This window comes from Impatiens glandulifera, chromosome 3 (assembly GCF_907164915.1).
Source record: "Impatiens glandulifera chromosome 3, dImpGla2.1, whole genome shotgun sequence".
In the NCBI taxonomy this organism is placed as follows: Eukaryota; Viridiplantae; Streptophyta; class Magnoliopsida; order Ericales; family Balsaminaceae; genus Impatiens; species Impatiens glandulifera.
In genome coordinates, this window is record NC_061864.1 from 13,035,626 (window position 1) to 13,056,227 (window position 20,602).

General features: G+C 33.7%; 5 protein-coding genes and 1 non-coding gene across 6 annotated transcripts; 3 read left to right on the forward strand and 3 right to left on the reverse strand.

The window, feature by feature from the left end:
• The first annotated feature begins 1,747 nt into the window (after positions 1-1,747).
• Positions 1,748-3,449, forward strand: LOC124932725. The gene is made up of 4 exons (XM_047473394.1): positions 1,748-1,987; positions 2,121-2,179; positions 2,270-3,167; positions 3,255-3,449. The coding sequence occupies exons 1-4, from the start codon at positions 1,889-1,891 to the stop codon at positions 3,321-3,323; spliced, it is 1,125 nt and encodes a 374-aa protein (XP_047329350.1). The 5' UTR covers positions 1,748-1,888; the 3' UTR covers positions 3,324-3,449.
• Positions 3,450-4,342: 893 nt separating this feature from the next.
• On the reverse strand, positions 4,343-8,847 carry LOC124932466 (cellulose synthase A catalytic subunit 4 [UDP-forming]). The gene is made up of 9 exons (XM_047473099.1): positions 8,490-8,847; positions 8,342-8,402; positions 7,680-7,866; positions 6,984-7,596; positions 6,751-6,888; positions 6,537-6,662; positions 6,101-6,313; positions 5,167-6,012; positions 4,343-5,086 (listed from the first exon to the last, which is right to left on the reverse strand). Exons 1-9 carry the CDS (start codon positions 8,814-8,816, stop codon positions 4,505-4,507), a joined length of 3,093 nt encoding a protein of 1,030 aa, XP_047329055.1. The 5' UTR covers positions 8,817-8,847; the 3' UTR covers positions 4,343-4,504.
• A 1,883-nt stretch (positions 8,848-10,730) lies between these two features.
• LOC124931075 (acid phosphatase 1-like) lies at positions 10,731-11,823 on the reverse strand. The gene is made up of 2 exons (XM_047471464.1): positions 11,331-11,823; positions 10,731-11,260 (listed from the first exon to the last, which is right to left on the reverse strand). The coding sequence occupies exons 1-2, from the start codon at positions 11,747-11,749 to the stop codon at positions 10,852-10,854; spliced, it is 828 nt and encodes a 275-aa protein (XP_047327420.1). The 5' UTR covers positions 11,750-11,823; the 3' UTR covers positions 10,731-10,851.
• A 1,869-nt stretch (positions 11,824-13,692) lies between these two features.
• On the forward strand, positions 13,693-18,205 carry LOC124931371 (nuclear transport factor 2-like). Its single transcript, XM_047471821.1, has 9 exons — positions 13,693-14,095; positions 14,185-14,319; positions 14,773-15,088; positions 15,507-15,772; positions 16,356-16,530; positions 16,909-17,030; positions 17,117-17,182; positions 17,643-17,727; positions 17,820-18,205. The coding sequence occupies exons 1-9, from the start codon at positions 14,045-14,047 to the stop codon at positions 17,987-17,989; spliced, it is 1,386 nt and encodes a 461-aa protein (XP_047327777.1). The 5' UTR covers positions 13,693-14,044; the 3' UTR covers positions 17,990-18,205.
• Positions 18,206-18,479: 274 nt separating this feature from the next.
• On the reverse strand, positions 18,480-18,550 carry TRNAG-CCC. Its single transcript has one exon. It is a non-coding gene; the product is annotated as a tRNA-Gly (tRNA).
• A 1,158-nt stretch (positions 18,551-19,708) lies between these two features.
• LOC124932397 (photosystem II reaction center PSB28 protein, chloroplastic-like) lies at positions 19,709-20,338 on the forward strand. Its single transcript, XM_047473016.1, has 2 exons — positions 19,709-19,789; positions 19,877-20,338. Exons 1-2 carry the CDS (start codon positions 19,765-19,767, stop codon positions 20,308-20,310), a joined length of 459 nt encoding a protein of 152 aa, XP_047328972.1. The 5' UTR covers positions 19,709-19,764; the 3' UTR covers positions 20,311-20,338.
• Positions 20,339-20,602: the final 264 nt, after the last annotated feature.

A 20,602-nucleotide genomic window follows, 5' to 3' on the forward strand; every position in this document is an offset into this window, starting at 1 on the left:
AATTTATTAATAATTTTTTTACTTTAACTCATTATTTCTTATTTATTTATTTTTACACATATATATTAAATTAAGTAATTAATTTATATATATTTTTTAATTGACTAATCATAGGAAGAGAATAAATAAAACTTATAAATATATAAAAATTAAATATATAAATTAATTAATATATAAATAAAATATTATTAATAGTAATTTCTGTGAAACCAAACAATATCAATGATAATAATAATTATTACAGGATTTTAACTAAACAATACACTTTTATTAATTATTCTCATTTCACGTATCTATCCATTTCAATCATATTCTTATTCCTTTATTTGAATCAAACGCCCCCATTTTATTTGTGATATAGTTTATTTTAGGGTAACTATTGTTACTTTCGACCTCATTTTTTAAATGATAGGTTTTTTTTAGTAAGAATAGAACATTAAATTTATGTTCTTTTAAATAAAACTTTTGTCACATTAATTAACTTGAATATATCTTATGTTTGAATGTTTGATTATTTCGAAATGTAATTAAAATTGTAAATCTCTTTAAATAGAGGAATTTCAAATTGAAAACTAAATAAAAGAAAAGAATTAAAAAAGAGAAAAATGACTCAAGATGTTTAAGTAAGAATCAAACTCTCTTAACATTTTTGTCTCTTAGTCACATCACTTTTGTGGGATATTAATAATCAATTTTTTTAAAATTAAAATATAATGTATTATTATAAAAAATTGACTGAGTGTAATTAAAATAACTAAAATCCTATTGCTATAAAATATACCCTGTAACCTTTATTTTATTTAAATTTAAAAAAAAAGATAAAAAAAAGTCCATATCCACTGAATGTAATATACACCAAATGTTTTACACTTAAAATGTCATTAGGGTGGGATTCATTATAATTTCCTAAATTTATAAAAAAAAAAATATATCACAATTGAATATCAGCTCATATTTAAAGATATATAAGTTTAAACAATGTTTAATTTAGTGCAATACTTTTTTATTATATTTTACAGATAACTTTTTTTATGATTTTATGTGGAAAAAAATTATAAGATACATATTCTAGTATTAAGTTTTTAGTTATTTTAATTATACCCATGATAATTTTTTTCTAATAATATGTTATTTATTGTTTTAATAAAAGATTTACTATTACTTTAATAATTTTTCAGTACAATCAAAATAAGAGAGACTGAAAAAAATTGATTAAGAAAAAACCATTAAGATTGTTTTGATCAAAAGAAATTAAGGCCTTGTTTGAGAGAAAATTTAGATGATAGGTGATGATTTTGATAAAGTAATGATTATTTTTGGTAAAAAGATTTAAAAGGTATTGATATTTATAAATAAAATATAAAATAATAATTTAAAATAGAAAGTATTTTTGTATTTTGGTTAATGATACGAGTGATGTGATGGATGAGAAGTGATTAATTGGAGAATGGATTTTGTATGGATTTTTTAAATAACAAACAAACCTAAAAGTTTTACTGTTGGATTGTAATAAAAAAAAAAAACAATTAAAGAAGCTAATAAGATTTTTTTCATAAAAGTCTTATATAAATACATTTTTAATAGTAAAAATCTAATCATAAAGACATATTTAATAATATAATGTTCCAACTTGTCAGGGATTGATGTTCTTTTTAACCTTTTAATTTAATAATCATAGTACTCCTGACTTAACGGTCATATTTCTTGTTCAAACGAAAAGAGGGAGCGTGTTTTGTGTCTTGTAGATTTCTTGATTCTTTCAAGTTGAAGAATCCCTCCTCTAATCTAATCGCTTCTTCTATCTCTAAACGAAGATGAACTATTAATCATTTTTTTAGTTCTTTCCACATCATTTGAAACCAAGATCAAAAGATAAATCTTTCCCCAGATGGGCTGTTTCACTGCGTGTTTTGGGATTTCTAAAGACGATAAGAAGAAAAAGAAGAAGAAGACGAAGACGAAGCAGAAGGTCCTGTCTCGCGACCAAGTATGGCAAATCTCATCACCCCTTTAGTTTTCTTTCCTACTCTTTTTGCCGAGAAAATGAACAGATGAAAAAAAGCTTGATCTTTTCTGGATTTCTTGATTTTAAATTTACTCAATTGCTCAACATATTACAGAGATGTGGAATTCAGAGGCCTTTACAACCTGTTGAACAGAGCCTAATTCCAGAAAAACAGTGAGTGCTTGTTTTCATCTACATTATTTTACGACCCCGTTTAATTTTATTAATGTTCTGTTTGTGGGTATTTCTTGGAATTGTGTTCAGAGAAAAGGAAGAGGATGAATTGAGTAACAAAAAGAGAGTAACTTTCGACACAAAAGTGAAAACCCACTGTCCCATTTCAATCCGTGAGAGTACCATTTCTTTGGACCTAATTGAAATAGCTATCAAGGATGATGAACCCGACAACAATTTGTTGAATCCGACGATTTCTCAACCACTACCCAAACTTGGATCTTTCCCTCCCAATCACCGCTATATGAATTGCACAGAGAGTAGTGACGAAGAAGAAGAAGAAGAAGAAGCCGATTTGAATGATGGAAGTGACAATGATGTAGTGAGTAGTTTGGAACATGTCTGGTGTGAAGAAATTCCAGTTGCTTCGATGGAGTTAAGAACGGATGAGGTAGAAGACAGCTGCTCTACCAAACTGAGCGTTGCTCCTGTTCATACTGTTCTTAACAACTCTAACCCATTAGAGAAAAGTTCTGAATGGAAAGTTGCTAAATCCCAAGTAACAACATCAACCCAACTCAATCATGATGGTCTCAATTCAAAGGATGCTGCCGAATCCATGGAAGAAATTAATTCAGTTGATGCTAGTTTGTCAAATTGGCTTGTAACTCCCCTCAGGCTTGAGATGAATTCTTCAGAGCAGAAGGAAGAAGAAGGATCATCAAAAAACCCAATGTGGAGCAGGAGGATTGAAGATAGACCTATTTTAGGTGTATTGACGGTGGAGGAGGAGCTGAACAAGTATTCATCTTCGGCTTCTTCAAGGTCGCCTAGCCGAAGCAGCCCGGGGAATGAAATGCCCATGATTGGGACCTTTAGTGGCAATTACTGGAGTAAATTAGAAAGTAACATTGACAAGAAGAAGAGCAGCCCTGGTTCTGTTTCTTCCTTTAAGGGCATTCCAAATACAACTAGCAAGTATAGAGAGGTATGTATGTAAAAGAGTTATAGTATTCTCTTCTAACTTTTTCTAAGTATTGATTTGATTGGTCGGTCTTACGTTTGTATGGTGCAGGATAAGAAAGTGAATTGGCATTCAACACCATTTCAGAAGAGATTAGATAGAGCCTTGCTGCAAATATGATGATGATTTGCAAATCAAATTCAGATTCAATTCTGTAAATGTCTTTTGTCTTGGATTCTTGAAGAGATTGCAAATATTATTTCTTTTCGGGTGATATATGATGATGTGATAAGAGTTCTTTTTTGTGCAAATTAGATTCAATATTGTGTAATATAAATGGTTTGTTTTCTTTTGGATGTGCAAATTAGCTTGTTTTTGTTATTTATAGAATGTGTTTACCTTATTTAAACTTAGCAAATGAACTACTCACAAAATTGGAAGTTGACTTAAGTGCACACAAGATTTCAAATAAAAGATGCTATCAATTTCAAAATTCAAATTTCAAAATCTCATATTTTTTTCTCTCTCTTGATATAAAGGAGGAGGATAGTAGTGGGTAAGAGACAATTATAAAGATGATTGGGCACATATTAAGGACATCAATTTTCGCTTACATTGGCCATCTTGTATTCAATTGGATATGTAGTTGACTTTTTCACAAAACCCTTTTTTATTCATCGGAAGATTCTCTGCTCCGGTGACCGACCGTCCATTCATGCCCATCATCGACGCCAACGAGGAAATTTGAATCAAAATTAGCTGTTTGTTTGTTTGTTTACAGGTATACAATATTCATTCCACCTCCTTTCTTTCTACCTACTTCTCCTCCTATATACCTACCTGTTTACAGATGGAACCCTTATTTTCAATATTATTATTATTATTATTGTCACCATCAACAGGAATCAAGGGATCGAGCTCTCTCGTCTGTTTGATTTTCACCGACGAAGACCCATTCATTTTTCTGACTAGCTTGAGGAATTCATCAGAGAAATGCGAAAGCAGATTGATGAAAGTGAAGGTGGGTTTCTGAAAATTTCTTCATTTTTCTCTTTCTTTAGATAGAATTGATTGGAAGAAAAAATGGTGATTTTGGGAGGAATTTTACAATGTATTTGGGTTTTCATTTACGTTTACATGTTTCGTATGGCTTTCAATTGCCTCTGTAATTAATTAATTGATCATTTTACAACTTGGAATCCACAAAACTATCATATTTTCATTTAGTAGTGTGTGAGTAACCCACAATCGCGATTCAAACTCTTTTACAATCACAAACCCAGAGAAAACGGGGACCAAGAAAGTTTAGACTTATTTTGATGGCTAAAGAAGAAGCCAAATAAACAGAGATACTATAATCTTTAACACTCAACCCCACATTGTTTAAGAATGGGTCCGGTTTGTTTAGCCAAGAAAGGATCAATCCGTACCCAAAGCAACGAGAAGATCGAAGCCAGAAGAACAGACCAAAGCACAACAATTGTCGGCGTCCTGTTCTGTCTTCCCATCAAACCTTTAAGAAAGGGATACAAATGTACAATCACCCAGAAAGCGAAGAACAACTTCCCAAACAGCGGTCCCCATCCTCCATACCCGTTATTGATCGCGTCAGACACTCCAGCCACCACCCCAACCATGTTCAAGATTATGAGTGTGGTCGGAGGAATAAGGAGGGTCGTCCATTTGAACAAATAAAGCTCTCCGAATTCGGCATCGTCGGCTGCCTTTGCAGTCACTGTGAAATTCGTGTCAACTCCGAACAACACCTTGAGTAGGCCTTGAAAGACAGCGAATAAATGAGCAGACACCCCTCCGATCACCCAGAACTGCTCGTTTCTCCACCAGTCCTCGATGCTTACACCGCTCCATCTTAGCTCAAGCACTCCTGTTATTATAATGGACAGGAACAGAGCCATGAACCATATGCTGGTGAAATTGTTCAGCTGCCCAAAGAAACAAAAAACAAAAAGCAGACACCAATCAACCATTACCCACCCAAATCAATGATAAATGATATCCATACCGTGGGGATGATGAATTTTCCGGTGAGGAGGCAGACGGCGGGAACAGTACAGTAAGCGAGAAGTGGAATGGAAGTAAAAGGGTAAACAATGGTGTTAATATAAGCAAGTCTGGATAGCCATTTCAGATTCCCACCATAACCATACCAAAGTGGGCAGTGACGGCTCAGAAAGATCTCGACTGAACCGAGAGCCCATCTAAGGACTTGGTGCAACCGATCAGACAAGTTGATCGGAGCCGACCCTTTAAAAGCAGGTCTTTTTGGCATACAGTAAACTGATTTCCATCCTCTACAATGCATTTTGAATCCTGTCAATATGTCCTCAGTAACAGACCCATATATCCATCCAATCTCTTTTCCCCATTCAGTTTTCTCTTCGTATCCACAGCTAATCACGTGAATGGCTTCCTTAACAAGTGAAGAAGAATTCGTCCCTTCAGGAAGCCCTCCGTCTTCCTTCAGAGTGGACGCGATGAAAACAGGCGACTGCCCGAATCGTTTCTCGAAATTCTTCTGGGACATGAGCGACGATTTTTCCAGCTCTTCGTACCCTTCAAGCCCCTCTTCGATTTCTTCTAGGTCAAATTGTTTCCTGGAATAGTTCTTGCCCATCTTCTTCTTCTTCTTGAACGACCCTACCAGGCCGAACAATGACTTGAGTCCTTTCTTCTTTGAATTGGGTTTCTTTGAACCGCCGCAGCACCATGATGGCCAGCAGTCGCATGTCATTTTAGGTCGCTTTTCCGACACTGGTGGATCGTAACCATACAATGCCTGGCGGTTGAAGACGCAACCAGTGCCTACATATACCGGTCCTTGAAGCCCGTCCAAGCCTTTCATGTTAATCTGAAGGAAACAATAATAATAATAATCAGTCAAATGAATAAACTACAGGTGAAATGCAAAAAAATTAGGTTTGTTTGCGATTGATTACATCGAAGAAAACAACGTTGCGATTAGCATATCGATCGTGACGGTCAATGCCATCGAATCTCTGAGGGAACTGGACGTAGCAGAGCTTTTTCCCAAGCTGTGGATCCATTAAAAAGCACATTGCTTCCCTCACAGCCTTACTGTTGTTGATGTAATGATCACAATCCAGATTGAGCATGAATGGAGAATTTGTGAGGACAGCAGCCACTCGAACCTGTGACAAACCAATTATATGCATAATGGTCTGATATTAACTATGATCCATCACAAAGATTTTCAAATACAAGAAGGTGTGCACTTCAGAAATCTGGATCAATTTGAATAAATATATGAAAATTCATGATGTTTCTATGGAACAATAACTAGAAATGTGACAATTTTCTTTTCTCCAAAAAATAAAACTTTGATCAATGTAGAAATAAGCAAAGCTTAATTACCAAAGCATTCATGGCACCAGCTTTCTTGTGGTGTTGATAGCCCGGTCTCTTCTCACGCGAGACGTAAACTAGCCGTGACAACTCCTTACCTTCAACGTCTAATGCGCCCTCTGATCCAAGGTAAACCTACAATCGATGATGAATATCGGCTTCAATGAAATTCTCATTTTCCAAAAATAATAATCATGTTACAAGTAAAGTATAGATCCTTCACCTGAATCATGCCGGGATGATCTCGAGTATTGTTACCAGGCCATGGGCTTCCATCTTGCATAACCCAACCTTCTTCAGGCTTCTTCATAGCCTTAGCCACCAAAGCGTTGATCCTCACTTTGAATTCTTCATACTCTCTCTACACACAACAAATTGACAAAAGAAAACAATCAATATTCTCCCATGTTCAGCTAAGCATAAGGTCGAACAGTTGGTGGGTGGACATTAACTTACTTTCATAGCCCTGCGATCCTTTACGAAAGTCGGCTGCACTTTATCCTTCAGATAATCAATCTTCTCCGAAAAGTAATACTCAGGCGCTCTAGGCTCCACCGCATACTTCTTACAGAATGGAACCCACCTCCGCGCGAATTCAGCGGTTTCCGCTAAGGTATCAAACAGAAGCATCGACGCACCATCGTCAGACACGTAGCAGGTGATCTTTTCGACGGGATAATCGACAGCGAGAATCGAGAGAACTGTGTTAGCTGTAATGATAGGAGGCTCTTTAAGCGGATCGACGGAACTGACGAAGACATCAACCGGAGCTAGGCGATTTGGTTCTCCCTCGCGCTCGAAACGGATTGAGAGGCGGTCGAGATAGGTCTCGCGGGTGATAGGGTACCATTTGGGGAATTGATCGAGGACCCATGAGAAACCAAACCAGATCTCGCAGATGACGGAGATAAGCCAGAGTGGATAAGCGTCGTAAGCCGGAGTGAGGATTCGGAATCGGAAGAAGAATATTAGAATTATGAGACGAAGAATGATTACAATACGATACGGACTGATCAAGCTTGATGGAATCGGTACTTTCCTCCATAATGGCTGCCGAGCTTCAGCCAATCTGCAAATTAATCAGAGATTAATGAAATTAAAGTAGAGCTTCCGCCATAGAGAGAAAGATAAGGTCGTGAATTGAGTATTTACAGATTGATATCATCATCATCATCATCATCAGGTGGATCATTGATTCCTCCTCCTCCTCCATGATTGTCCTTTGAAACGAGTCCCTTCTTCTCTTGCCTGATTTTCCATTTCTGAACTCTATCTTTCCATTCATCTGGTTCACTGTAACTCTCCTTCTGCTCGCCGCCTTCATAATCCTTACCAGTCACTATTCACCAAACAAATCTTATCAATTTTTTATTTTTATTTTTTAAATGTTTGTTTTTTTTCTTATTCGTAATGCGATTAATCTATCTGTAGAGATGATAATAGGGCGGATCAGGGTGGAAAACGCATTTACCATTTCGCCCCATTATATTTCGGAGATTCTTGTAAAATACAAATAATAAATAAATACATTAGATGTTATATATCAAAGTATGTTTATTAATGTTCGGGATAAAATTGAGGCGGACAAATGACGGAAAGTTGGAACACAATACCGTCCCGCCTCGTCCGGTTCGGTTTCGGAAAAAACCGCCCCTATCATAACAGTTCTAATCAAAAACCGCTGTGCGACTTATAATTGTAATCCCTACCGCCTTTGGGTTAAACATTTAGCCTATAACCCGTAAACACATTTAATCGTTCTATCAAACCTTCTCTCAATTTTTTTATATAAATAAATCATTTAAAATAATTACCACTTCCAGCTAAAGAGAAAGCTGACTGGACATTCTTATGCTGACTGTACTCTCCATTTCCCTGCCACGTCATTAGTAAGATTTAATGCATAATATACAAATCAGTCATTAAAGTTTCCTTTAAATTTAATTAACACCTTAAACTTACATTTACAGTAACAGGTACTGCAGAATGATCCTTAATCTGAAATTCATCTTCAAAATCATCTTTATCATAGTCATCATCGTCTTCATCGTCACCTGCAACTCTAGGGCATCCTTTATGACGTTTATAGCGAGTATTACAGTGAGGGCAACATTGATTCCCTTCAGCCCGTTCGTATTGATAACAAGGGCGGCAAACAGGAAACCGACATTCTTTACAGGCAACAAATGTCTCCCTGTTTTCATTAATACCGATCTCATCACTGCAAACACGACATATCTTGTTCGATCCTTTGAATTTGGTCGGAGAATGATCATGAGAGGCAGACATGGTGGGTGGTGGGTAAGAAGTGAAAGGAGATGGTGAGGAATTAGGGAGAGAAGAAGGGGCTGGTTATAAGAGAAGTGAGGATGGTGGTGATGATCTATCAATATCTTCTACCAGCTGATAGTTGGGTGGTTTGATTAGAAGAGACGTTATTGTTTATTATTAACCTATATTCACCATTGAAGTAGGTAGAGAATTACAGAGATTGCTTGATTCATGCTCATGCCACATTGTTGTTGTTGTCATAATTAACTTCAAATTATATTATATTTTATCCTCAAACTATATATTTTTTCTAATTAAGCAAGTCCCTTCTAAGGGCAAGTTCTTAATTAAGAGGAAACCTAATCTTAACCTCCTACAAAAGTAATAAAGATTTATAATGGAGAGAATGTTTAACATGCATTTTCTATATATATAATGATGCTTAATTTTTAAAGTGTTTAGATTGTCGTCGAAGTTGTGGTTAATTTGGATATATGTGAGAGCAAATGGATACTTGAGTCGGATTGTGGGTTGACCCGTACAGATATGGTTTGAACTTGCAACTTAACAAAACAAATACAATCATTTAACCAACTACGCTAATAACACTTTATATTTTAAATTTAATACCAAATTTGATGAATGCGGAACATTTTAACAATATAAGTTCAATTTTTTAACTAACTAATCTATATATATAATGATGTTTAATTTTTAAAGTGTCCGGATTGTCGGGTCGAGAGAGATTGATGGTTGATTTGTCGAGGGATAAAAGACCGGTAATAAATGATTGGTACTATTGAGATAGTTGGGTGTAAAAATGAGATTACGAGATAAGTAATATGAGATGTTTATTATGTAAGAAATAATAATTTTGGTTGACCGAAAAATTAGGATAAAATCATGAACTAATGAGAAAAAGTTAAATAAATGTCTACTTAATAAATTTGTTATTTTGTGTCATATATTTTAATAATTAGATAAAAAAAAATATTGAATAAAATTATAAAGTCGTATTTTTTATGTAATTTTTTTTTATTTTTTATAATTACTTGTGCAAATGCACGGGCTAAATGCTAGTTGTTATAATGTCTAAATTGCAGAATAAATGGGGTTCTAATTGTTGTATTGTTATAATGATTCTTTCGTGACTTTGTCTTATCAATCTAAATTTTACATTTCTTCTATAAATATATCCTTCCATAAATATTGTAACACTTATGACGATAATTTTAGGAAGATTTATTATATTTTATAAGATTAAACTCTCTAATTTAGTACTTATAGGATCGGGTCAGATAAATCTAAATTAAAAGTTTTGTGTTAAAAATCGGGTAACCGAAACAATCAAAAAGGGCCCAAAATTTTATTTTAATTTTTAAGACAAAAGCTTTAATATTTTATTTTATAACTTTTCAAAAAAAAGAAATTATTATCTTTATCTTATTTTTTTTATAAGTATTTTTTCCTCAACGAATAAAATTAGTGAAACCACCGTAATATTTATTTGGTTATAGTTACAATTTTAATTAAAATAAATAAATTTAAAAAACAAACAAATACCAAAAAAAACCGTTTAGAAAATAAAACGGTCGTTTTAAAATTTTAGTTCAAATTTATAAAAATTAAATTACAAAACAAACCTATACTTACAAATATAACCAATAATTTCGAGTCACTTAGATACCCAATATTTTATGTTTCTTGAAGTTTGAGTCTGATATGGTATGTTCTGGTTCAGGTTCAGAGACACAAAATTTTGCTAAGAGAAAATGTTGTTGATATAGTATAAAAGCAAATAATCCATAAATAAGGCCTTTCTCAGTTTTGGGTTCATCTTGTCTATAGTTGGTATAGTTGGGATGATCATGACATTTGTTTGTTTATAGTGGTTTGGTAGACAAGAATTCTAACTAGGAAAAATGAAATCCGCAAGGATAAAACTCCTAAGATATATTACTTAATCACAATATGAACACACTCACTATTCTCAAACAGGTACATCATATATTAAACTTCATACTTAGAAGATTTGAACTTACAATGGGAAAAGTCAAGCAACATAGTAGATGGAATTGGGTAGTTTAAAAGATCTATAATTAGATTTAGCAGAAGAAGAAGATGGGTATCCATTATCAAAGCTTGACCATTGATCACTTATTATCCCCAAAATCCTATACCCTTGTTCATCCACAAGTCTTCTTCTCACCCCAGCTTTATAACTCTCCACTTTCTCATCTTCAACTCCCCCCCTTAATATCAGGCCAGACCATCCTTGATAACCAACCTTTAGTAGATTCTCAACAGTAGCATCTCTCAAACACTCTCTCCTATTGGAGATAATGAAGATCTTCACCCCCTTCAACCTCACTTCATTGAAGATTCTCAGTGTATGCTCCAACACTACTGCTTTCCTCTCCTTCATCCATCCTTCAAGAGATGTATGATTCATCTTCTCTCCCCTGTTTCAACAGATTTTAAAGTTCAATCATAAACTAGACGACAATTAATCAATTGGGCTTACTTACTTACCCGAATCCATGTTTCTTGAAGTAAGGGACAGTGGACAAGAGGGTTTCATCAACATCAAAGATCCAAACATCCTTTCCATCTCCTTCAAGTGGGCAATATCTAGCAAGATAGACCTCTGCCTCCTCGATTGTTCTCTCTGAATCGGACTTGTACTGGGTCGACGTCATGTACTTGCCGACATAGTTAGTGCACTCTTCTGGTACAACCTTGAATTCCCTAATGTTGTTTAGCTCCACGTTTATTCTCCAGCTCTCGCAGTACTTCTGTAAGGTACTGCTGCCGACGTTTTTGTTCCCATTTCTCTGGTTTATGATGTTCCAGCTGCTGCTGCTGCTGCCGGACGATGATTCTCCGTTTGTTTGGCTGATCAGATTCATCAGAAGGCCGGCGATCAAGGTGATCCACAGATCTCTGCCCATCTTAGAGGAGCAAATTTGGGTGATGATAGAGGAGTAAATTAGTAGTTGGAGGAATCATTCATTACAGCATATGGGGGACTAGATGGATTATTGCTGTTGTGGACCCTTTTTTATTTATTTATTTTTTGGCTACAAGTTGTATACAATGTCTATTGTTATGTGTAAGTGAGTTTTAATTATTTTATTGGTATTATTATATTCTATTCAATTTACACTATATATCTAGTTTCATTTATACATATAATTACATTCAAAGTTTTATAAAAAATAATGGTTTTAATACCATTTGAGGCTCAAACTTGAAACGATCTAACCATATGGGCTCGAACTTTCAAATGTTTTATATAGGGCTCGAACTTTCACAAACGTCCGTTTATTTAAGACAACATTTTTTTTTCTACTACATAATTTTTTTATTGCCACATATTAAAAATAAATAAAATAAAAAATTATAAGCCGTAAATTAAAAATTCTAGATCGTAAAATCTCTTTTTCTCACTTATCTTCTTCTTCATCTAGGTTTTCTTTATATCTCGACGTTACTGTGATTCTCATCTTAAATCTTGGGCAAGTTCATCATCGCAGTTTGGCCGCAGTTCATTGAAGCCTTGGCCGCAGTTCATCTCGACTGACTGACTGAAATGTATGTTTTGTAGACAGATGAAATGTATGTTTTTGTTATTTTTCATTTCTTCAGTTTAATGCCGAAATGAGTTAGCGTTATGCTTCAATTTTCAAACCTACACATAAATATCCTTTGAATGAGTTATTTGTATGATCTATCCTCACATTTTGGAGATGTAAACTTAAAAAAATGAAACATAACAAAACATACTTGTACAAAACATACCTTTCAGTCAGTTGGTCGGGCAATCAATCGAGATGAACTATAGCCAAGGCTTCGATGAACTGCGGTCAAAACTTCGATGAACTGCGCTCAATTGAACTCGCCCAAGATTTAAGATGAGAACATAAACATTGAAATATGAAGAAGACGATAAATGAGAGAAAAATATATTTTTTAATATAGGGTTTTTAATTTTTGATTTTATTTATTATTTTTAATATGTGGAAAAAAAAGAATTAGAAAAATGTTGTCATAAATAGACGGCATTTAGTATGCCTCTGGTTAAATATGTGAAAGTTCGATTCTCATATTTTAAGTTTGAGTTTCAAATAATATTTAATCTATAAAATATTAATTTTATATTTTTAACTTAACTTAAAATATTTTAAATATGAATTAAAATTTTAATATTTAGTTTTTTATAAACCACCTAAAAGTAGAGGTTATCTCATTAGTTAAAAGATTTATCATAACAACTTAAAATATTTTATGATTTGAGAAATTTATTACCTTTTAAAAGTTGTATTGTTATGAGGGTCAATTTTAATCACAGATCAATTTTATCATTTAAATTACATTAAGATCATTAAAAATCTATATATTACAATTTTAACTAGGTAGGGTGACATGGAACATTCACCCATAAAGTTTTTGTAATGAAGGGTGTAATCATTTAAAATAGTAACAATTAATAAAAATATTTACTACACCAAAACCATTCTAAAAAGGGTAATCAATTTTGAACCTATTTATTATTATTATTATAATAAAAGATATCATAACAAAAAAAATAAAAACCTTGTATTTACTTCAAAAGGAAGAATTCAAATTTATCATGATATAAATTCAATAATTATCTGATATCCAACTACTTCTTGAATTTGAGTGAGTGTTTTCTTATTTAAGATATTTGTAAAAAAATATATATAATCAGAGAGAATAAAAAAGCGTTGGGCTTGAATGAATAAAATAACAAAGAAAAAATGGGCCTTAAGCTTACCGTTTATGGGCTGATTCAGTTATTAAGCCTGTTCTGGTAATTTCATATTGCAAGATTTTCCCTTTTTAAGATGAAGTTCCCCCTCTAAAGTCTCAACCTTTCTTTCTCTTCTTCCCCAAAAGCTCTGATTTACGCGCAACTGCGGTATTTTTGTTGACTCCTTTCTCGGTTACATTGTTTCTTTCTCTTCCTAGCTGTAATTCTTGAAGCCTGAAGGTGAAGGGTATTACTAAAGGTCCATTCTTTGGAACTGGTCGGGGAGGAGTTTATATAAAGTTACCCATCCAAACCCATTTGATTTTAATTTAAACCCTAGGGTTTCTTGATTCAGGGTTTTGTCACAGAGGTGGCGGCAAACTCCTTGTGGATCTCAGATCCGTTGGGGGCAGGGATTTTACGATTCGATTGATTGATTGATTGATTGCTGCTCTGTTAAAGGTAGTATAAGATGGAGAATGGTTACACCGGTTCTGGTTCTGGTTCTGTTAGTGCCACGCAGGTGAATAGATCAACGATGTTTAATTCACGATGGTTGTGTTGGGTCTTAATTTGTTTTTGAAATCATTCATGGGTTTGTTTGTTTTTCAGGTTGGCCCTTATTTCGTTGGACAGTACTATCAAATTCTTCAGCAGCAGCCTGATTGTGGTCACCATTTTTATACAGATTCTAGTACTGTGGTTCGGGTGGACGGTGAATCAACTGAGAGGGCAACTGCTATGATGGTATTTCTTTCTCTTTTGAAGAAGATGTTCTTGCTACACTATTTATGTGCATCTTTAGAGATGCTTTGCTTTTGAATGTTCTACCTCTGCATCTCCTATTTCAGTTCTGGTTAAGATCAATATTCTATCAATGTATCGTTCAGAGGATTTTGGGTCTTAGTGCTTGCTAATCTACTTCTAGACTCCTTTCTGTTGACTAGCATACATTTATACTGATATTTTCCCCAATGATTTGTGACCTTTATTTTGGAAGATAATACTGATATTAGATCTTTTTAACAATTCAATTTGGAATTATGTATGGTTGTATTGTCTGTAAGCCTTGAACATGGGGACTGATTGGTAATTCAGCTGTATTCTGTTGTTTTTTTCTTAACCTGGCTTTTATTTCCGGCTCTCAAATGCGGTACATAAAACATTATGGTCTAATTATGTTTCTTTTGTTTGTTACAGCAAATCCATACACTGATTATGTCCCTTAACTATACGGGGATTGAGATAAAGACGATAAATTCACTTGAGTCTTGGAACAGAGGGATTCTTGTGGTGGTTTCAGGTTTGGTTAAAACCAAACATTTCAGTGGGAAAAGGAGTTTTGTTCAATCCTTTTATCTTGCTCCCCAAGAGAAGGGCTATTTTGTCCTCAATGATATTTTTCACTATGTAAACGAGGAAGTGATACACCATTACCCTGTTCCCACATTATCCGAGAGTCAAAATGATCAGCAACTCTCTACCTCCACACCAGTTCTAGCTCTAGAGCCTACAGGTATCCCACTTTAGTGTTTTTTTTTTTTTTTTTTTAAATAGTAGTATAGTATAGAAGAAACATGCTATCAAAACTGTTGTTGAAAAGGTCATCTTACATATGATTGGCCTCTAAGGGGCTTGAAAAAAAGATGATTATAATGACACTCTCATGTTGAGATTAAAACACAAAACCTTCAGCTATCTGTATTCATCATATGCAAATTCTTCCTAAAGGTTTTCTGTAGATTATTAAGTAATTTTCTGTCTGCAGATTTTTTAGGCCTGTCTTCTAAGTTTGATCTTATCTGATGAAATAACTTCATGAATATGTTTGTGTGTCAAGAATGTCTTGTGTATAACTGTTCCGTAGCTGTGTAGAATTCTCTTTTTTTTATTGGGAGTTTATTGTACTTGAGCTAATACTGCAATTTTAACAGCACCTGACTATGGTCTAGAGGCACAGGCTGTAGAGTATGTGAGCTCTGTGCACATCGATAGAGAGGTTCCAATTGAACATTACAGTTTCCAAGAGCACCAGCAGGACCTGCAGCAAGACTTTGAACCTGAGCCTGCTTTGGAGGAAGCTTATGTAGAAGATTCAATTGCTTATATTTCAGATGAGACCGTTGAAATCCCCCCAGAACCGTTGGTTCCTGTATCGGAACCTGTTGGGGAGCCTGCAAAGCTTTCATACGCCTCCATTGTATGTGTACCAATGAACTTTTTAGGCATAGTAGTAAAACCCTCGGAATCTTAGGTGTTTGATGAAAGCTTATTTGAATTTAAAAATATTGAATACAAATGAAACTATTTAACCCTAACAACCCCAAATAATAATCCACTTTTTCATCAAACAATATATTTTTTCAAAGAACCCCTACATCAGCAAGCTCTTAGATAATTTAACCATAAAGAGGAAATGGAATTTCCATTTTTAAGTTGCTATTGGATTGATTCTCCAATCTGACACCTTAGGTAGTTCACAGTTGCATGTGTATTTGTACTTGCACCAGACTTATTGAAGAATTGCCAGATATCTATTTTGTTTTTTTATGCTTCTTTATGGGTTTGGGATCAATGAGCCAAGCCCATAGTAAATATTATTAGAAAGGGAATCTGGTTCTTAGGATGAATGTGGTCATAGTTTCTAGGAATCTGAGGTTCTTTAATAGTAATTGATTTTGTATTTATTTTCTAGCTTCCTATATTAATTAATTGGTGTTTTGTATTTGAAATATTGGGTCAACTGACACGTACTTTTATTTTTGTATTGGATGCGAAAATAGTTAAGAGTTGCTAAAGAACCTTCAGCCACAACAGTTGTCACAAGGCCATCTTTAAGCAAGAGCCCTGCCCCCGAGTCTGAGTGGGAGCAAACACCAAAACTTGCTGCACCACAGTTCAATCACTCTGAGCCTACCGTGGAGGCACCGGAGGAAGTGTTGCCTCAAGAAGATGAAGGTAACATGTTTTTCCTTCTTTTTTTTGTAAAGTAGTTTTACATTGTCCCCATTTGGAAACATTTAATTGTTGCTGTACCTGGTGACACTTAATTATTTCTGTGTTTGGCTGGATACATATCCAGAAAAAACAAAAATAAGTGTGACACCAAATTTTCTTCTGAGTGCTTATGATGTTGATTAAGCAAGTTGTAAAATGAATGATAAAATCATGAATCGTTAGTATGGTAAGTTTTGGGTGCATCTTGTTATTTTGATTGCGTCGTGCTTAACATGAGACCGATCCTGGTCACTCACACTATTTCAAAATCTACAGTAGGTTTTGTGTACATTTCTCAATGGATGGTTCAGTAATAATGTAAAAGTCTAATTTATGCAGGTGAATTTAAATCTGTTTATGTGAGGAACTTGCCGTCTTCAATTGTGGCATCTGATGTTGAGCAAGAGTTCAGTACTTTTGGCAAGATCAAAACCGATGGTGTTTTTATCAGGAACCGAAAAGTCAGTTGATATTATCATTTTCTTCATATGTTCATGATGTTGCTTTTAACTTGAAAGGAACCTAAGATGTTGTCATACATTTACAGGACATTGGTGTGTGTTACGCCTTTGTGGAATTTCAAGATCTTCATGCTGTTCATAACGCAATCAAGGTGAGATTGCTTAGGCCTTGTTTGATGAAGCGTTATTTGGATCCAAGTAACTTCTTGTCACATCATCAATCACTTCATCCTTCAAATCATCAACCTTTACAATATTTAAAAATATTAAATATTAAAGACATGTTGGTCACTTTACCCAAATAACACAAGGTCCTTCTCAAATAATCCAGATTATTTCCAAATAACCCTACATCAAAAAAGTTCAAAAATCTGTAATATGAAAACATTACCACCACCTCGATAATCCCTTGTTTGAGTCCCATGAAACATGAATATATTTTTTTGGATGAATAGCGTTAGTAGCTTTTTAGTACCATTTTCAATTCCATGTTAGTTACTGTACATCTTCTGTTAATTTTATTTGTCCCTAATTCATCTGATGATCATCCATGGCTTGTAAGTGTTTAATTTTTATTATCTCCACTCTCATATTCAATTACTTGTTTTGTAGGCATCGCCAATAGTAATGGCTGGAAGACAAGTCTATATAGAGGAGAGGAGAGCCAGCACTATTGGTGCTCCACGCGGTGGAGGAAGTATGTATTAATTATAAATACACATTTCTCTTAACTTTCATGTTTAGTGTATTTTTAGAAAAAAATAACGGGGAATATTTGTGTATTTGTAGGAGGGGGTAGGGGCGGAAGAGGAAGAGGAGGCTATCAACCGGAGATGGCTTCAAGAGGAGGACGCTATGGTGGCCGTAGCTCTGGCCGAGGAAGAGGAAATCAAGATGGCGGTGATGATTCCTACAGGTCTAGAACCAATGGCAATAGCAATGGCTTCCGCAGCTACTAATTCCTAATCATCTATCTTCTTAAGTTAGTTAATGGCGATGAATTTCTCAAGGGTTTCTTTATTTATGCACTTTCTTTTTTAATGTATGATTTGTGTGGTGTTGATTTTTCATTTTGGTTGGACAAAACTTCTAGTACCTGAGGATCATCAACATTTTGTAGTTTTGCCATTTGATTTTGCTCCCTTTGGGTAGTTCTATTTTTTATTCAATTTTAAGACTGAGTGTTTAACCATTGTGATAGAAGCATACAAATGAGCCATAATTATTTAAGTTTATTGTTTGGGTAACCATTTTGTGTATCTAATTTTATTTTGATAGTTTAAGTACCAAAGATGATGAGTTATATAACTTATATTGACCCTAATGATTGTATTCTATATAAAAAAAATTATGGGTCCAAGTTAGCCAATAATGTCTCATGAAATCTTAGGGTTTCTTTTCCCAAAATATTATTTTAAAAAGTAAGTCATTAAAAATGAACAAAAATTATGCGCATCCGGGGAATCGAACCCCGGTCAGTACCGTGGGAGGGTACTATGATACCACTACACCAGATGCGCTTATACGTATTTCAATAATCGTGGTATTTTAAAATTGTCAGTGATTATTATTATTTGTTTTTATTAACTCTCAATTATTAAATTTTTTAGAGAATCACCAAGGTACCAAATAGACATGTTACTAATTTTCATATTCATATAAATTGGATGAACTTAAGTTGAATGACATTGATACCTTCAATGTTAACAATGTATTTAGATTTTCTTTATAAACATATTGGTTTAGGAGAAGGCATGGGTCATATTCATGAGTCTTATATAGGAGGAAGATACTTTTGATTCATTGTCCATTTGTAAAATATATTTGTGAATCACAATATGTCTAAATAAATTAAAAAATTACTAATATAATTCTTCTCGAAGCATATAAATTAATTGGAAATAGAGAATGTTAACATTAGAAATAATCCATAGAAAAGAAGTACAAAGAAAAATGAATGGGTGTTTTGGAGATGATTTAAAAAAAATTATGAGAATCTAAGATACGTGATAAGATCTCATTTCTTTTGTAGTGTTATTTACGACAAAATTCAATGATGATAGATGTATGCGAAAAAAACATAATTATTGTGAGTCGTTGTCGTATTTATTAAAAGGATACGACTTCTCGTCTGTTTTTACATTGTCATGTTGTTGTAACTTGTAAGTATATATAAAGTTTTTTTAAATCCAATGAGTTATTCTGTATACTATCGCTGACGACTAAAAAAGCAAGACTTACAATATATATTCTTGTTCGTATAATTTTCTGCAGTAAGGTCTTCTATGATCGAATCACACATGTTTCCTTTCATAGGTAGGGGTAAAATTGTATTTTTTTAATCATTACACCTTTTTGTGAGGGGCACATGTTCGATCACATATAGAGGACTCTACCACAATTTTCTGTTATAATATCTGGTTTAAAAGAAATCAAAATAGATAGGAAAATATATTCACAATATTATTTTTATGATGTTCCAAATTATATTAGAAAATCATGAACCACTTTGAATTAGATTTGAAAATCATATGAATTATGTGTAGACAAGTAATTGTATTTATGTTTTTTATGAATTATTTTTTTCTTCTTGTAATATTTTTGTGATTAAACATATTTATTTTATTAATTGGATAAAAAAATGAATGGTTGTTGTTACTGCACATCATCATCATCACCATCTCTATTATATTCATTCGTTTCCAGCTCCCCTTTCTCTGGTTTTGTATCTGAAATGGCGAGTCTTCAATCCTTTTCAGGTAAATTGATCATAATTGAGTATTTCCTTTTTGTTGATCAACTTTGTTCTTTATTAATAATAATTAAGAATATGTTATATGTGATAGTGTTGACCAAATTTAAAGGAGAATCATTAAACCTGCGACGATCAAATTGTGCCATTCGAAGACAAAGTTATCGTTTTAATATTGTAGGGATGATAAAGACAAAGATTCAATTCATTCAAGGAATCGATGAGATTACAATTCCAGATGTTAAGCTTACAAAATCGAGAGATGGTTCTAATGGGAAGGCAATATTTAGATTTGTGCAGCCTTCGATTTTCGATTCATTTAGCGATTTGAGCGAAATTACTGGATTCTTCATGACCGATGAAGAAGGTCTTCTTCAGTCAGTCGATGTAAGTGCTAAATTTGTCAATGGGAAACCATTTGCGATTGAAGCAAAGTATATTATGAAAACTCCTAGAGATTGGGATAGATTTATCAGATTTATGGAGAGGTATTCTAAAGATAATGGCCTACAATTCATAAAGAGTTGAATTAAATCGAATTGTTACTTTTGTAATATTTGACAAATTGGTCTTATGTAAAATAGTAATATTTAAGAAGAATGAGATCAATGCATTATTATTTTTCAGAAAATAAATCCATAAAAAAAAAACAATATACTGTCGTGTTAAAGTCTTAACTAATAAATAAAAGTTGGTTTTAATAGGGTCTTCGGTCATGCATGTTAACTGCCAGAAAAAAATATAAAGTAACAACTTTATTATCACTTTAAATTGAAAAATACAGTTCAAAATTAATGATAAATACAAAGACTAGAATTTT

Coding starts and splice junctions, on each gene's coding strand:
- LOC124932725 (XM_047473394.1), top strand. CDS start 1,889: ATGGGCTGTTTCACTGCGTGTTTTGGGATTTCTAAAGACGATAAGAAG. Junction 1,988..2,120: donor AGGTCCTGTCTCGCGACCAA/GTATGGCAAATC, acceptor AACATATTACAG/AGATGTGGAATTCAGAGGCC. Junction 2,180..2,269: donor AGCCTAATTCCAGAAAAACA/GTGAGTGCTTGT, acceptor AATTGTGTTCAG/AGAAAAGGAAGAGGATGAAT.
- LOC124932466 (XM_047473099.1), bottom strand. CDS start 8,816: ATGTCTGCCTCTCATGATCATTCTCCGACCAAATTCAAAGGATCGAAC. Junction 8,403..8,489: donor CAGTACCTGTTACTGTAAAT/GTAAGTTTAAGG, acceptor ATGACGTGGCAG/GGAAATGGAGAGTACAGTCA. Junction 6,889..6,983: donor AGGATCGCAGGGCTATGAAA/GTAAGTTAATGT, acceptor TGTTGTGTGTAG/AGAGAGTATGAAGAATTCAA.
- LOC124931075 (XM_047471464.1), bottom strand. CDS start 11,749: ATGGGCAGAGATCTGTGGATCACCTTGATCGCCGGCCTTCTGATGAAT. Junction 11,261..11,330: donor TTCAAGAAACATGGATTCGG/GTAAGTAAGTAA, acceptor CTGTTGAAACAG/GGGAGAGAAGATGAATCATA.
- LOC124931371 (XM_047471821.1), top strand. CDS start 14,045: ATGGAGAATGGTTACACCGGTTCTGGTTCTGGTTCTGTTAGTGCCACG. Junction 14,320..14,772: donor AGAGGGCAACTGCTATGATG/GTATTTCTTTCT, acceptor TGTTTGTTACAG/CAAATCCATACACTGATTAT. Junction 16,531..16,908: donor GTTGCCTCAAGAAGATGAAG/GTAACATGTTTT, acceptor TAATTTATGCAG/GTGAATTTAAATCTGTTTAT.
- LOC124932397 (XM_047473016.1), top strand. CDS start 19,765: ATGGCGAGTCTTCAATCCTTTTCAG. Junction 19,790..19,876: donor GAGTCTTCAATCCTTTTCAG/GTAAATTGATCA, acceptor TATATGTGATAG/TGTTGACCAAATTTAAAGGA.